Genomic DNA, 15,319 nt, shown 5'->3' with positions numbered 1-15,319 from the left:
TTTTGGAAAGACAGGGTGATTTACACATGACGACAGAATTCTCATTTTTTTGGGTGAACTGTCTCTTTAAGCTCACGTTTCCTTAGCTGTTTGGCCACAGTCGTAAATAAATAAAAGATAAGGTTTTAAGCTTATGAGTAAAACCGTAAACCACAGTCCTATTATTATCTCAGAAGGTTTCTGCGTGCTCACATGACATAACCCCACACAAGACTTTGTTTTTCTCTGACGACAGTTCCTGTTATTTGGCGTCTGATGATTAACCTCATTTCCGCTCTTAGATTCTAATAGAGGATCTCAAGATGGCGTCGAGTGGAGGAGATGGAGAACCTGAGTGGACCGCAGCCGTACGGCCACTTTTATCAGCGTCCTACACGGCTTTCGAAACGAAAGAGCTACCTCAGCTTATAGGATCCATCATAAACAGGTCAGACGAGTGCTTGTTTGTTGACTTGGCTCGTGCAGGGCTGAAATAAACTGCTGAGTGACTCTGCATTAGCTGTGATGCTATGGCAGCACCGAGGCTGTGTCTCAAAACCTAGTCAGCTGACTACCTTGACAGTATTGTGAGAGGGTTTGGACGGTTCCAAATGCGCTTATGAGGTCCAAAAATGCTGTTTAAGAATACTTTCGGTGGTCAAAAGTGATTTTGAATCGTCCAGACTCGCACATGATGACTAAATGGGCCGTCAACGAATGCAGTTCGCTGTGTGTTGAGACACAGCCCTAGTGTTACTGTGCATTTACAGTAGCAGGTACATCAGATTCTGCTTAATCATCAGGCCGGAGATCCGCTCTTTTACGTTCATATAACCTGCCTGGTTGATATTTTAACAATGCCGCTTACTTATAATGGACGTACAGGATCCCACGACATCCGCCCCTAAATAAAGTGATTTTATATTTGTGTCGGAAGTGAATTAATTTGACGCCGAATGAGCTTGTTAGCCTCCCTCGATTAACCCAGCCAACACTAGCTAGCCTGCTAGTCACTGTCAAGAGCTATTCATAATACTCATACTTGTCTTTTTTTTAAATTGTCATCCAGATAAATCTTCCTCTGTCAGTCTCACTCAATTTATTTAATACATATAGGGGGTGTGCCTGCTAACTAGCAAGCCGTGACCTAGCAGCTGGTGCTAGTGTTGCTGATGGATCGCTAATTGCGAGTTAGCCTCTTTTGGTGAACAAACGTCGAAATTCTCTGTTTTAGTTTGTTGTAGGGTTAGTTGCCCATTTCAAAAGCTTGTTTGTCTGTGTGTAAATATGTGTAGTGTCATCAAAGTTTCGTTTTTACGGAAACAGTGCTTGGTCTTCCCAAACAAACACATTACGGTGTCTGTCGTTTACTTCGGTGTTGATCAACTGTTTAGTTACGAGCCAAACAACTGTCTGAGCTTTAAAATAATCAGTAAACACACTGAATTGCATCTATGATATAAAAACTTTACTTGTCGTCTTGTCGATGTGCATGAGTTAAGTGCAGCTTAATCAGTCAAAAGTGAAAGTAACGCGATTGATAATAAATTGAGCTGCTAACCTATACTAGACTAAACCAGTTTGTTAGCAGTTTAATAGTAATTGAATATAAACTGTTTTTATTGTCAATTTTCCAAATGTCTGTGTTTGTCTGACTGGGCTCAGATTAATTTAATATGATCAGTGTGTTTAATGTTTGCTGAAGTGTTTGTTCAAAAAGTTTATTGCCAGTGGTATTCTCTGAATGGATAAAAGGAAGCTGAAAGGTGTATTTTTCAAGAGTTTTAATTGGTTTTTTTTCTTGAAACTCATTCAAAATATTAATAAATACTATAGTAGTATATAAACAGTACTAAAATAACACTGGACAATTATTACAAGAGATTTTAGAAATCAATTAACACTTTAAACCGCTTTTGTGATATTTGTATGTTGTTGTTGCACTCAAATCTGAAAGCAATGTCAAAGTTCCCCAGAAGTGTTCAGTCTGTCAGATAAGGTCATGCATTCCTAGTTCCTACTCCTGTGAGTTTATCTTACTAAGAAATTCCCTTTTGAGCTTTGGAAGTAGTTTTCCCCCTTTTAATGCTAACCAGTTGTTACATGCTCACTATAGGAGAGTTTCATATGTTCTGTTCTGTTTCATATCTCTACAAGAATCATGTAGATTGCTGGATGGAACAGCATTTTGGGAGTTATTTCAGCCTCTGTTGGAAATGTCGACATGAAGTTAACCATAATTGCTTTATTAATTTATGCTTCCATTCTTATTGTCAATGATTCAGTTGGTTATTCCAACAGAAAATTGTCTTAATCTTTTATTAGAATGTAATAACTTGCTTTATCTGTAATGATTTAGCTTTTCCATTGACGTCAGAATGGTCAGGTCATGCAAACTACTGGATAATATTATTAACCAATAGCCAAATAGCTGTTTAGGTATTGGTTTAGCACACTTGCATTCCAATGCACACTGACTTTCACAATTAAATTCCTGATGGATAATCAAGTCTGATCTCATTAAATACGTGGTTTCACTTGGAAGCATCACATTACAGAAGTTAAATGAGATGCAAACTGCAAATTACATTGATTTAAACTGTTTCACTCTTCTTTTTTCTATAGTGAATCTGAGATTCTTCACCATGACAAACAGTATGAGCCATTCTACTCCTCTTTTGTGGCACTATCTGCACATTACATCACCACAGTTTGTGGACAAAGTATGTCACATTTCAGTGTTTTATTCTAAAACGGTCATTTCCTTAATTTCTAGCTGAATATAGGCATACACGGGTTTAACTGGCTATTAAAAATGTTCCCATTTATCTCATAACAATTTTCTGTCCCATTTTAGTCCCCAGAAATCAGTTGCTGTCAGTAGCTGCCGCATGTAAAGTATTGATTGAATTCTCATTGCTCCGTCTGGAGAATCCTGATGAAGCATGTGCGGTCTCTCAGGTCAGATATGCACTTTTTGATCAGAACATGTTGTAATGCATCTTGTCTGTTTGATTAAGCATAACATATTCTTATAGACTAATTTCGCTTCTCTTTCCACTCCACAGAAGCACCTGATCCTCTTAATAAAAGGCCTTTGTACTGGCTGCAGTCGATTGGATCGGACAGAGATCATCACCTTTACTGCAATGATGAAGTCGGCCAAACTACCCCAAACTGTCAAGACCCTTTCTGATGGTAAGAGTAGTTTCAAATTGTCACAGCCCTGTGTTACCAGCTAAATGAGCGGTCTAGCTCATGCAAAGACAACATGAAATGTCTGGCTTGGCGTAATGACCTGTTTTTATAGAAGTAATCTCTATGATTTCGATATTATAGAGCCAGTGTTACAAGATGGGGATATGCAGCAGCAGTTTTGGTGCAATTGAATGTTGAGCGTCTTGCTTGTAAATTCAACACAGCTGTTCTGAAATAAACAGCTTGAGGCGGTGAAGATGTTCCACTTTTAGGATTTTCTTGTTTGCTTTCCCTTTTGCCTTGTAATTTAAGGGTCATAATGTCCAGTGTAGATTGGCTCGAACAATTCTTACGGGTCTAGTTGTGCTGATTTTGAGGGACAGGGGGACCTGTATGATGTTTTAGAAGTTCCAGTAAGGGTCATAATGTCCAGTGTAGATTGGCTCGAACAATTCTTACAGGTCTAGTTGTGCTGATTTTGAGGGACAGGGGGACCTGTATGATGTTTTAGAAGTTCCAGTAGTGTGTAAATTAGTTTCTGTGGAATTTTACAGGGACAGATTCTATATGGACAGATGCCTAAGGTCTCTTTAATACGTTGTCTTGCAACACTGATGCAGCGCAGACAGTACACAGATGTGTCATAACTATATTTGTCCTCTTTACAGCTTGTTATCTGCTGTACACAAGAATTAATGAAGCATCATTTTCTTGTGTGCCTGTTTTGCTGCTCATTTGATTATTGTGGCTAATTATAGGCTCTCTTGTGAGTTTTACTCAGTTTAGATCAAGTCAGGAGGGAGCTGTTCTGTTTAGTAATTGAATTCTTTAATATTGCACATTAGTAAGGCATTCTTTTAGCATGCTAATTTTTTGTACAATTAATTATTAAAAAAGGGAACATGATTTAAAAATGAATGGATTTAGTCAGGCCCCCTGACCTGTATGCAAATTCCATAATATGGAATTGTCCTTCGGAATATTAAATTAATTTGGGGGGTTTTCTCAGCAAAATAATTTTTATGATTATATGCAATTAATTTGACTGATTAAACAATGTATCATCAAAGGACAGCCCTACAAATTAAGCATGAAATCACATTTTTCCAAAAATAGCATCATTCATGGAACAGTTTGGCAAGTAACCGGTGGCACAGTTCAATCCAGACAAAGCATGGTCTTATCTGAGTGTATTAACCTTTTTTCTCACATGAGTGCCAGGCTGCCACTTTTCCTTTGTCAGAGAGGATTTGAGATCGTCCAAAATGGTTAACTCAAAGTCTCCTGATATTCCGCAATCGTCTTTGGTGCTCTTGTTTTCCAGTGGAGGACCAGAAGGAGCTTCCCTCCCCTGTTAACCCTGAACTCAGACAAAAAGAAGTCCAAATGAACTTTTTCAATCAGCTGACCTCGGTCTTTAACCCTGACATTACCGTGCTGGCCTCTCCATCTGCTCACATGCAGGTCAGTCAATGAGATGAGTCTTTTGATTGAGTTCACTGTGATGTGACCACACCTGGGTTTACTGCTGTTTTGTTATGAGCAAACAAAGATGTTTTTGGACAAAAACATGATGTCTTGTGTTTTACAGGGTGAGAATGAATGTGATGACCAGACAACAACAGATCAGGCAACGCAGGCCAAAATGAAGAATGCCTTCATCTCTCAAAATGTGTCCAGTTTACAAGAATTAGGTGAGTTGCACTATATCAGTAGTTCTTAAATGTTTCGTCCGAAGTTGTGGGGTTTCATTTGTGAACATTATGGTCATCAAATATGACAGAAGATGCACTAAGCTATTAATATTTTTTAGTAGATCAGGAATTAGAAATGAAACTTTGATAAACAAATAAGACCTGTTGAAATGAAGTTGTATTAATTTTGTTACACAACGTAAGCCCTTATTTTTTATCTTTTGCATTACAGGGGGCTCCGAGAAGTTGCTGCGCGTGTGCCTCAACCTTCCCTACTTCTTACGGTATATCAACCGCTTCCAGGATGCGGTATCTGCCAACTCTTTCTTCATCATGCCGGCCACTGTGGCAGATGCCACCGCTGTCCGAAATGGGTAAACCAAAGACACCCTCAGCTCACTGCTGTTCATTAAATCTATTGAAAGTGAGTATGCTTACTTTCCCTTCCCGGGTTTCAGTTTTCACTCCCTGGTGATTGATGTGACCATGGCCTTGGACACACTTTCCTTGCCTGTACTGGAGCCTTTGACCCCTGGGAGACTACTTGATGTGACTGTGTTAGCACTAAGCTGCCTCTATGCAGGTGGGTTGATGTAAAATCTCCTTTTGGCGAGTTGAGATGTACACAAAGAACTTCAGGAGTGTTTTTTTATATCTCTCAGGTGTGAGTGTGGCAACTTGCATGGCCATACTGCAGGTGGGCAGCGGCTTGCAGCTTCGTGCGGCCTCCACTGGCTCCAAGGAGGAAGACTATGAAAACGATGCTGCTACCATCGTGCAGAAATGTGTAGGTGTCAATAGTCAAGGTGGCAGATGACTTATTTTATAGTTTTGTTGTCTTTGGTACACTCCTCATCTTATGCTTTCCCTTTTTTCAACAGCTGGAAATCTATGAGATGATTGGACAGGCCATCAGTAACTCTCGCAGAGCTGGAGGAGAGGTAGGTGAACTATTTGCCTTAATGAGAATGTAATATTAATTAGAACAGCCCATGTCTAAGATCGTTCTTTGTGTTTCAACAGCATTATCAGAACTTTCAGCTCTTGGGTGCCTGGTGCCTGTTGAACAGCCTGTATTTGATACTAAACCTGAGCCCCATGGCCCTGGCTGATAAAGGGAAGGAGAAAGATCCCCTGGCAGCACTACGGGTCCGAGACATCGCCACCCGAACCAAGGAAGGAGCAGGATCTCCTAAACTTGGCCCAGGGAAAGGGTAAGTGCCTCTTTAAACAAGCATATTTTTGGACTTTTCTCATAAATTTTTTTTTTTGTTTTGCACAATTTTTCCTTTTTATTATTTTTTTTTTTTTACCCCTGAAGAGCTAAACTATATACACGAACTTCACAGTGAATTAGAAATTAATTAATGATTTGTTTTTTTCATTACAGTAGGCTGCTGACCATAGTGAAGGTTTTATTTAAATATGCTTATTTTGATGACAGTTTCTTGACTATTTTATTTTATTAAATGCACATTGTTTCATTGTTATTTATTTATTTTTTAACTTTTTTTTTTAACTACATTTAGAAAAACTTTTCTAAATGTAGTTTACCATTAAAAAATATGCATTACTGTAATGCTACTGACAGTTGGGAAGAGGATGGGAAGGGTGGATTTAAATATGCTTTATTTTGATAACAATAAATGTCAAAATGAATTATTCATTTTCTTTCTGCAAAATATAATTTTGATATTTTTCCCCACTTTGGATTGAAATATGACCTGTGTGTATCTTGACAGTTTTTGTAAAAGGCCCCCAGCAGTTTTATTTAATGTTTTTAGCATGAGTTATTTTCTATGCAGCTGAGGTCAGGGTTTGCTTGTGGTTTACTGAGCTAGTGTCAGGGCTGAGGAGTCTCAGGGACATTCTTAGGCAGTTCCTGAGCACTGCACGCTGTAGTAGAAGGACAGCAGTCAGGCCTCCCCAGAGCTCAGAGTCAGGTCAGTTTACTTCCTGTTCTTGAACTCTGTGGCACGCTAAGCATGCTCTGCTTACTGCGCCGATCTGGCAGCCGTCACAGCTAGTGACAGTGTTCATTATTTCAGCAGAGAGAAGACAGGAGAGGACAAGAGCAGCTTGTTTCTCAGGTCAGCAGATCTCTGTCTTAGGTCAGATTCGTAGTGTCTCATTATGCTTCTATTTATTGTGCCTTTAACAGTAACCTGTCTTAAGTAGATTTCCATGGCTAATGTAGCTTTGTTTGCATACAGTACAATAACTTCATTGAATGCGGTGCTGATTGTGGCTCTTGGCGTGTTTTCAGATGATGATAGTGAGCCCATTCTGGGGCTGTGGTTTGAAGAGACTATTTCTCCCAGTAAAGAGAAGGTGGCACCTCCACCTCCCCCTCCACCCCCACCTCTGGAAACATCCCCGAGACTCAAGAGCCCCAGCAAGCTGAACACGGCAGAGAACGGCAACATCCTGGCTAGTCGCAAGGACCCGGAGTTGGTAAGGCCATAATGTATAGTGCAGTGCTGATTTTGAGTAATATTGCTGCTGGAACTGAAATGTTGTTTTAACACATTTGTTACGTAACTGATAACCAACCTTGTCAAAGCAAAGTTAAGACTTGTTCATGATTTAGCTGCTCAAAATCAGTGTAGGGAAATGTTGAATGAAATTTTTTTTTTTTTGGGATACTATTTTCTGTATTTAAAGGGGTCATATGATGCGATTTCAATTTTTCCTTTATGTAGCAATATCATATGACCCCTTTAACTATTTAATTAAGCACGTTCGGGGTTTTTTTTTTTTTGTCATTCAAATTGTTCTTATAAATAAATAGTACTGAAAATTTTTCAAAAACAAGCTTTTGTTTCTGTGTGATATATCAACTATGCCATTAGCTTGTCAGTATAAGTCCAATATAACTGCCATTTCTGCCAGTGCAAAATAAATAACTTTTTTTTTTTAATTTTATAAATTTTTACATTTGTATTATATTATTTTTATATAATTGTATATATTTTTATAATTATTGTAATATTTATTTATTTATTTTATTCATTACATGATGAGTGAAAAGGGTTGCCGTTTCATGTTGACATAAAGACGGGTTTATTTTTCAGTTTTTGAAATGTATTATTTTTATATATTCAGTAATATATCATAATTTTTATATATTATTTTATTAATTTATTTACTAATTTACATCACATTAAATGATGAGTGAAGTTTTTCAAAAGCGGTTTCATGTTAAACTAAAGACACATTTTTTGTTCCAGTTTTTGAGTTTGGCCTCAAGCATACTGAACTTCATCACCACCTCCATGCTGAAGTCCAGAAACAATTTCATTCGCAACTACCTGAGCGTGTCTCTCACGGAGCAGCACATGGCCACCCTCGCCAGCATCATCAAGGATGTCGACAAAGATGTCAAAGGTTTTTTAAATCCCTCACTCTAATCGAACATTTAGGCTTCCATTTAGGCTTTTCCTAACATGTAACTTTTTTTTTTTTTGTCCAGGGTCCTCTGATGAAGAGTTCGCCTCTGCCCTCTATCACTTTAATCACTCTCTGGTAACATCAGACCTGCCCTCTCCATCCCTACAGGTAAATTTTGAAATATGCTTAAAAAATACCTGTATTATATTAATATTAATGTAACACATTTTTGATAGGCGTCAGGTATCTGATACTTTGTTTTCTATCACTTTTCCTCAGAACACTCTTCTGCAGCAGTTGGGTGTAGCCCCATTCTCAGAGGGCCCCTGGCCCATGTACATCCATCCTCAGTCCCTCTCGGTGCTGTCCAGGTTACTGCTGATCTGGCAGCATAAAGCCAGCCAGCAGGGGGAGCCTGATGTACCCGAGTGCATGAAGGTCTGGGAAAGGTAAGATGTCACCAAATCTTACAGAATTACAGCTCTTTTTTCAAATGTAGAATTGGATTGTACACCAAATTCTCACCCATGTGTTTCTTGTGTATTAGCATGAAGTTTATATAACATGTTACATATTCTCAAGCTGTATATGTTTTTTTTTTTTTAAGGTTTGTGGGCACTCTAAAACAGCACACACTACAGGGAGCAGTCCCTGCTGATGAGGACCTCAACGTTGAACACCTTCAGCTGCTTCTGCTCATCTTTCACAACTTCTCTGAAAAGGGCCGCCACAACATCCTCACCCTCTGCATGCAGGCCATCACTGAAATCACAGCCCATGTGGATTCTCAGCTTCAAGCTGTACCCCTCAACCTGGCCCGCATCTTGCTTGTGTTCGACTACCTGCTGCACCAGTACTCAAAAGCTCCCATGTACTTGTTTGAGCAGGTACGAATGTAGCTGTACTTTCACTGGAAACATGTCACTGCTTTGTAGCTTGTTTGTAACAATGTTTTATTTGCTCACTCAGGTTCAGTACAATCTTCTGACACCCCTGTCATCTGGGGCCAGTTCAGGACAGGATGGAGGAAAGAGAGGTGCCGTCCCACTTTATTATGGTTTCAAAGAGGTGGAGGAGAACTGGGCCAAGCACTGCTCGGCAGGTAGGAGTAAGTCAGAACTCTTATATTTCTCTCCATTATGCCCTTGATGGTCGATATCAAACATACTGCAGTACAACAGTTGTAAGCTTTGCTAATCTAGTGCAAGAACGGTTTTGATTGTGTTTTTTTTTATCTGTCATCACTCTCATTTAGATTCCACAGTACAGCCGAAATTCTACTGCGTTCTGTCTCCTGAAGCCTCAGAGGATGACAGGAGTCGACTTGATGGCAAGGTGAGGCTACACATCACAAGTCTGCACAACTATTAGAGCCATGGGAGTGTCTGTGCACCTAGTTAAAGAAAAACATTTGAGTCTTAACCAAACATTTTCTTGGAAAAGTGGCATGAACTTTTCAGTGTCTTAAAGTGGACTGCTTTAATTACTCAAAAAAATTTACATTTTTTTTATAATACTTATTTATTTATTTAAATGTAATTGTATACTATATTATTATTTTTTATATTACAATGTAATATAATTAATTAGATTATTATTATACAATTATTTTAATTATAACAGTTTTTGTATCTGATTTTGAGAACATCAGATGTTTTTACAAATACTTTTAAAAGGTTTATAAATGTCACACTATTTAAGAAACCACATAAATATTATAAAAATTGTGAAATACTGATGACAAGGTACAGTAGAAAAATATACACTTTTCCTTTTTTATCAGTTATCATGAACTGAGTATCTACCCACTATTTTATCTCAAGCTAATTTTTCAGAAACAATGAATTACAATAAAAGTTCAAAGCTGAAGTTAAGAAGCTAAAGTTGAATGCTGAAGCTAAATGCTTCAGTGTTTTTCCCACATTAAAATGTATTAAATATAATTAAAATAGAGCATACAACTTAGGACTCTGTACACCAAAAATTGTATTGTGTATATTTATTATTATTTTAATATACCAATAATAATTATTAAAATAATAAACACATTAATGGTGCTATAAAGGAGCTCGCAGAGGAATACATCGCCAGACAGGTGCACTCTTAGAGTAGCCATTAATGGCTGATATAGATTTTTCTGCTCGCTCCTAATACATGACCTCATAAATCCTCTCCTCCATAGATCTCATCGTTTTGCTGCGTGGACCCCAACAGCATCCTACCTCTTCACCAAGTACCCTCTCTACAAACCATCTACACATTGGATGCTGTGATTTCCAAAGTGCAAGTGTCTTTAGATGAGCATTTCTCCAAAGTAGCTGCTGATACAGACCCCCACAAATCCTCAGAGATCACCAAAAACCTGCTGCCCGCCACGCTGCAGCTCATCGAAGTCTACACAGCCTTCACCAGGTGCTGATGTTTGTATTGAGGGTGTCTGTTTGATGGATTTGTGTGAGGAATAGACTGAAATTTAAGGTGCTGTTGTTAACTCTTAATCTCTGTGATTCTTGAGTTAAGGTACGATTAATATCATAATGTCTTACGTTTTTTGAGTGTCTTCAAACACTTTTAATATAGTGCACATCATTTGATAACCTTCGGAAAAGGTGATCACATTTGGAAAAAACACCTAGCATTTTGCCTTTAAATAACATTAGAGTAAATAATGACATTAATTTTAATTAAATTTTTAGGTGAACCATCTCAAATAAACATTACAAATCCAAATATGTCAATGGTCTGCTGGTCATATGTTTGCTCAGGTCATACCTTCTGATGAGCCTGCCAGAGGAAGGAGAAAACAAACCCACAGAAGCTAAACTGCAGGGTTATGCTGCTGTGTTGTCCATTGGATCCACGCGCTGCAAAGCCAATTTGCTTGGTAAGAATTCTGGATAAAATCAAGTTGTTATGGACTCAATGGCTTTTATGTAAATTTGAATATCTAATCCATTGTTGTTCTATTTTTACTCTTTCAGGTCAGACTGTGATGCAGAATCTGCCATCAGCTGTTCAGACACTGTGTGAAACATGGAACAACATTCACACCAATGAATTCCCTAACTTTGGCTCATGGGTTAGAATGCTTTTCCTTCAACTCTTCGAGTAAATATACTCTCACTACTTCACCGTACACTGATCGGTTCTTTGTCCACAGCGGAACGCCTTTGCCAATGACACCATTCCATCGGAAAGTTACATCAGCGCCATTCAGGCTGCCCACCTGGGGACCCTCAGCAACCAATCGCTGCCCGTAGCCTCCTCGCTCAAACACATTCTGCTCTCATTAGTGCGCCTTACTGGGGACCTCATTGTGTAAGTCTTGAGCGACAGTTGAAACAGACAAATCATATAAAAGATTGACTGATGTTAAAGATTACTTGTGTTTTGCTGCAGCACAGAGGAGCTGAACAGTCCACAGGTGATCCGCACGCTGCTGCCTCTCCTGCTGGAGAGCAGCACAGAGAGCGTGGCAGAGATCTGCAGCACTTCGCTGGAGAGGATCTTGGGTCCTGCCGAATCAGATGCTTTCCTGGCTCTCGTCTACGAGCGCCTCATCAGGGGCTGCTACAACATCATCGCCAATCACTCTGACCCCAACAGGTTGGACCCCAGATGACCATATGATTAAGACTCCTGAACTGCAATCTAAAAGAATTTAGATTAATATTGTTCTGTTTCCAATTAGTGGTCTGGATGAGTCCATTCTTGAAGAGTGTCTACAGTACTTGGAGAAACAGCTGGAAAGCAGTCAGGTCCGCAAAGCAATGGAGGAGTTCTTCTCATTCAGGTAGGTCTTGGCCAAATAATATTAATAATTCTTTCGAAATTGCTAGAAGCATTCTGCATCAATTTAATACATCCTTTCCCCCCCTCTTTTCTTGTAGCGGAGAATTGGTGCAGATCATGATGGCCACTGCCAATGAGAATCTATCAGCAAAGTTCTGTAACCGGGTTCTGAAATTCTTCACTAAACTTTTCCAGCTCAGTAAGTAGCCATGCACTGTCTCCCATAATTATGGCATCTGATTTCCCCCTCTCACATGTCCTATCTGTGTTCACCCCTCAGCGGAAAAGAGCCCCAATCCCAGTCTTCTGTGCCTGTGCGGCTCGCTAGCCCAGCTGGCTTGCGTGGAGCCCACGAGGCTGCAGGCCTGGCTGAGGCGCATGACGGCCTCCCCTCCTAAAGATTCGGACCAGCTGGACACAGTGCAAGAGAATAGACAGCTACTGCAACTCCTCACCTCCTACATTGTCCGTGATAACAGCCAGGTGGGCGAGGGCGTCTGCACTGTGCTTCTGAGCACTCTCATACCCATGGCAACAGAGATGCTGGCCAGCGGGGATGGGGCGGGCTTCCCTGAACTCATGGTCATCATGGCCACTCTAGCCAGTGCGGGACAAGGAGCAGGACATCTACAGCTACACAGAGCTGCCATTGACTGGCTCACGAGATGGCAAGTGACTTGGATATAAATATATATTAAAAAATATAATAATAATATAATATTGTAAGAAGAAATATTATGAAAAAATATATAATACAGGTGCATCTCAATAAATTAGAATGTCGTGGAAAAGTTCATTTATTATTTAATATTGTTATATTAATATTATTATTAATAATAATATATATATATATATATGTGTGTAAAACATTTTAAATTATATTTAAATAATAATAAAAATAATAATGAAAGTTTATACTTTTTATAATAACAATGTTTTAATGTAATATACAATTTAAATTTAACGAACATATTTGCATTTAAATGTCAGCATTTTATTAGACACATTTTTGAAGTGTATGTTTCCTAGAAGGGAGTGTTTCCTGTTTTTTCCTAGAAGAGAATAAAAGGATTATAAATTTATGCATATACGTTCATATCAGCTAAAACTTTTGACCTCAATATGACATAAAACTACCACACTGAAGCCACAAAACTCCATCCTGATTTCATGGGGTCTTTTACCTCCAATTTAATCTAAATCTGACCTTTTCCTGTTTATCTTTCAGTAAAAAATACTTGTATCAGAAGAATGTCGTGGAAAAAGTTACAGCCAATGTGTCACAAGGCAAGGTAGGTGTTAAGTCCATTTTAAGGATAACCATTTGCACATCTTGTGTTTGTGTGGCACCATAAGTGAAACATTCTTGTTTGCAGCATGCAAGCATGCTGGAGTGTGCCTGCCACATCATTTCCTACCTGGCAGATGTGATGAATGCTTTAAGGCAGAGCAGCGGCCAGGGCTCATCCCAGCTCTTGATGGAGGGAGAGGAAAAGGCTATTGAAGTTGACTCTGACTGGGTGGAGGAGCTGGCTGTAGAGGAGGAAGACTCACAGGCTGAAGACTCGGTCAGGAGACAGTCTACTCACTGTGCCTTAGATTTAAATATTGCTTCAATTTTTCCAATCATATCTGAGTTTCTTGTGTTTTAGGATGAGGATTCGCTCTGCAATAAGCTATGCACCTTCACCATCACACAAAAGGAGTTCATGAACCAGCACTGGTAATGGATCCACTCAGCATTCCTTTGCTATGCAACAGAAGCATTCAGAAGCTGTGCTGTCGCTCTTTAATTTCCTGCTCTTCCCCATACAGGTATCACTGTCACACTTGTAAGATGGTGGATGGGGTAGGTGTGTGCACAGTGTGTGCTAAGGTCTGTCACAAAGATCATGAGATCTCCTATGCCAAATACGGCTCTTTCTTCTGTGACTGCGGTGCCAAGGAGGATGGCAGCTGCCAGGTGAGACCGAATACTTCAGGTCATCATGGGAAAAGAGCAACTGCGGTAACTTTGGCTTGCAAATCATTTATTATTGACTGACATTAGCTCATTTCAGACCTCCCTCAATTCATCAGGGTTTGCAACATTTCATCTTTTCCTTTTTTGATAGTTAAGCAAATTTATCCTCTACTATTTGGTAGTTTATTACTTAAGATGAATTCAGTTCATTTCATTATATTGTTAAAGGAATAGTTCACCCAAAAAAATAAACAATTACTCATGTTGTTTCAAAGCCACAGGAATAGTTGTTGCATACCTGTATCCATAGTAGTAACTATTGCTGTTAAACTCCACAAAAACAAAAAAGTAGTCAAAAATCTACTAAATGAAGACTTGCATTATGTCACAAGCTGTAACAATCAAAAATAATTTATATATGTCATAAAAATGTCATAATTTCAAATTTTATTGAATTAATATTCAGTTCATTTACTGATCAAGAATGCAATATTTAAGTCTCCAACTTTCTGTGTGCAACTCTGTTATTGCATGGTTTTAGCTTATTACAATAACAAATGTAGCATTCCTTGAAATTTTACACCCAACACAAAATTTCAGTCCTTTTGTACTGCATGGATGGACGAAAAGTAAATAGTTCAAACCTGTTACAAATCCTTTTATTTTTCGAAATAGTTTATCAGTAACTACAAAAAACATTTGAACCCAAACTAGCATAAGCTTAAGTAAGCTCAACTTAGACAAAATTTGCAACCTTTTAGTGATTGTTTATTTACTTGCACTAATGTTCAAAAGTTATAAGAGTCGGTATAATATTTTTTTGTTTTTTTTTAAATGTCTCTTGTTCTCTCAAAGGCTGCATCTGTTTGATCCAAAATACAGTAAAAACATGAATATTTTTGAAATAGTATTACAATTTAAAAGAATGATTTTCTATTTTAATATATTTTAATATTTTGATATGTTTTCAGCAGCTATTACTTCAGTCTTCAATGCCACAGAATCTTTCTGAAATTCTGAAATGGTAGTGTATTTATTTAATTTATAAATTTACATTTTGCCAGTTTTATTCAACGTTTATTTCTAGAAAACTGAGGAATTGCACAATCCAGATAGCTGCAAAAATTGCAAACCCTCATATAAAATTAATTACAAAAAAAACTAATACAAAGTGTAGACAGAAATAAATACTTCATTTTTAGTTTGATGACCCATTTAATACCTTGTTTGTGAAAAAATTTGGAACAGCATGAGGGTGAGTAAATTATGTTACAATTTTAATGTTTGGGTGAACTGTTCCTTT

The 15,319-nt window shown here is 38.4% G+C and overlaps 1 protein-coding gene across 1 annotated transcript in view; it reads left to right on the top strand.

Moving 5' to 3' along the window:
• The first annotated feature begins 264 nt into the window (after positions 1 to 264).
• The window catches only part of LOC107712655 (E3 ubiquitin-protein ligase UBR4), a 51,250-nt gene continuing 36,195 nt past the window's right edge, over positions 265 to 15,319 (top strand). The window contains exons 1-33 of the mRNA XM_016517963.1: positions 265 to 427; positions 2,605 to 2,702; positions 2,837 to 2,940; positions 3,048 to 3,177; positions 4,502 to 4,641; positions 4,769 to 4,871; positions 5,104 to 5,245; positions 5,330 to 5,454; positions 5,534 to 5,658; positions 5,753 to 5,812; positions 5,895 to 6,085; positions 6,687 to 6,814; positions 6,923 to 6,961; positions 7,138 to 7,325; positions 8,102 to 8,258; positions 8,344 to 8,429; positions 8,541 to 8,710; positions 8,869 to 9,148; positions 9,231 to 9,363; positions 9,517 to 9,596; positions 10,327 to 10,356; positions 10,444 to 10,673; positions 11,027 to 11,145; positions 11,243 to 11,340; positions 11,422 to 11,579; positions 11,661 to 11,867; positions 11,953 to 12,054; positions 12,152 to 12,252; positions 12,334 to 12,721; positions 13,282 to 13,345; positions 13,430 to 13,621; positions 13,706 to 13,776; positions 13,869 to 14,016. Of these exons, the coding sequence (XP_016373449.1) occupies positions 303 to 427; positions 2,605 to 2,702; positions 2,837 to 2,940; positions 3,048 to 3,177; positions 4,502 to 4,641; positions 4,769 to 4,871; positions 5,104 to 5,245; positions 5,330 to 5,454; positions 5,534 to 5,658; positions 5,753 to 5,812; positions 5,895 to 6,085; positions 6,687 to 6,814; positions 6,923 to 6,961; positions 7,138 to 7,325; positions 8,102 to 8,258; positions 8,344 to 8,429; positions 8,541 to 8,710; positions 8,869 to 9,148; positions 9,231 to 9,363; positions 9,517 to 9,596; positions 10,327 to 10,356; positions 10,444 to 10,673; positions 11,027 to 11,145; positions 11,243 to 11,340; positions 11,422 to 11,579; positions 11,661 to 11,867; positions 11,953 to 12,054; positions 12,152 to 12,252; positions 12,334 to 12,721; positions 13,282 to 13,345; positions 13,430 to 13,621; positions 13,706 to 13,776; positions 13,869 to 14,016 (4,512 nt within the window). The 5' untranslated portion in view covers positions 265 to 302. The remainder of the gene's footprint in view (positions 428 to 2,604; positions 2,703 to 2,836; positions 2,941 to 3,047; positions 3,178 to 4,501; positions 4,642 to 4,768; positions 4,872 to 5,103; positions 5,246 to 5,329; positions 5,455 to 5,533; positions 5,659 to 5,752; positions 5,813 to 5,894; positions 6,086 to 6,686; positions 6,815 to 6,922; positions 6,962 to 7,137; positions 7,326 to 8,101; positions 8,259 to 8,343; positions 8,430 to 8,540; positions 8,711 to 8,868; positions 9,149 to 9,230; positions 9,364 to 9,516; positions 9,597 to 10,326; positions 10,357 to 10,443; positions 10,674 to 11,026; positions 11,146 to 11,242; positions 11,341 to 11,421; positions 11,580 to 11,660; positions 11,868 to 11,952; positions 12,055 to 12,151; positions 12,253 to 12,333; positions 12,722 to 13,281; positions 13,346 to 13,429; positions 13,622 to 13,705; positions 13,777 to 13,868; positions 14,017 to 15,319) is intronic.

Source organism: Sinocyclocheilus rhinocerous, unplaced genomic scaffold, assembly GCF_001515625.1.
Source record: "Sinocyclocheilus rhinocerous isolate Xijiao unplaced genomic scaffold, SAMN03320098_v1.1 scaffold418, whole genome shotgun sequence".
Taxonomy (NCBI): Eukaryota; Metazoa; Chordata; class Actinopteri; order Cypriniformes; family Cyprinidae; genus Sinocyclocheilus; species Sinocyclocheilus rhinocerous.
This window is presented reverse-complemented; position numbering and strand designations above follow the sequence as displayed.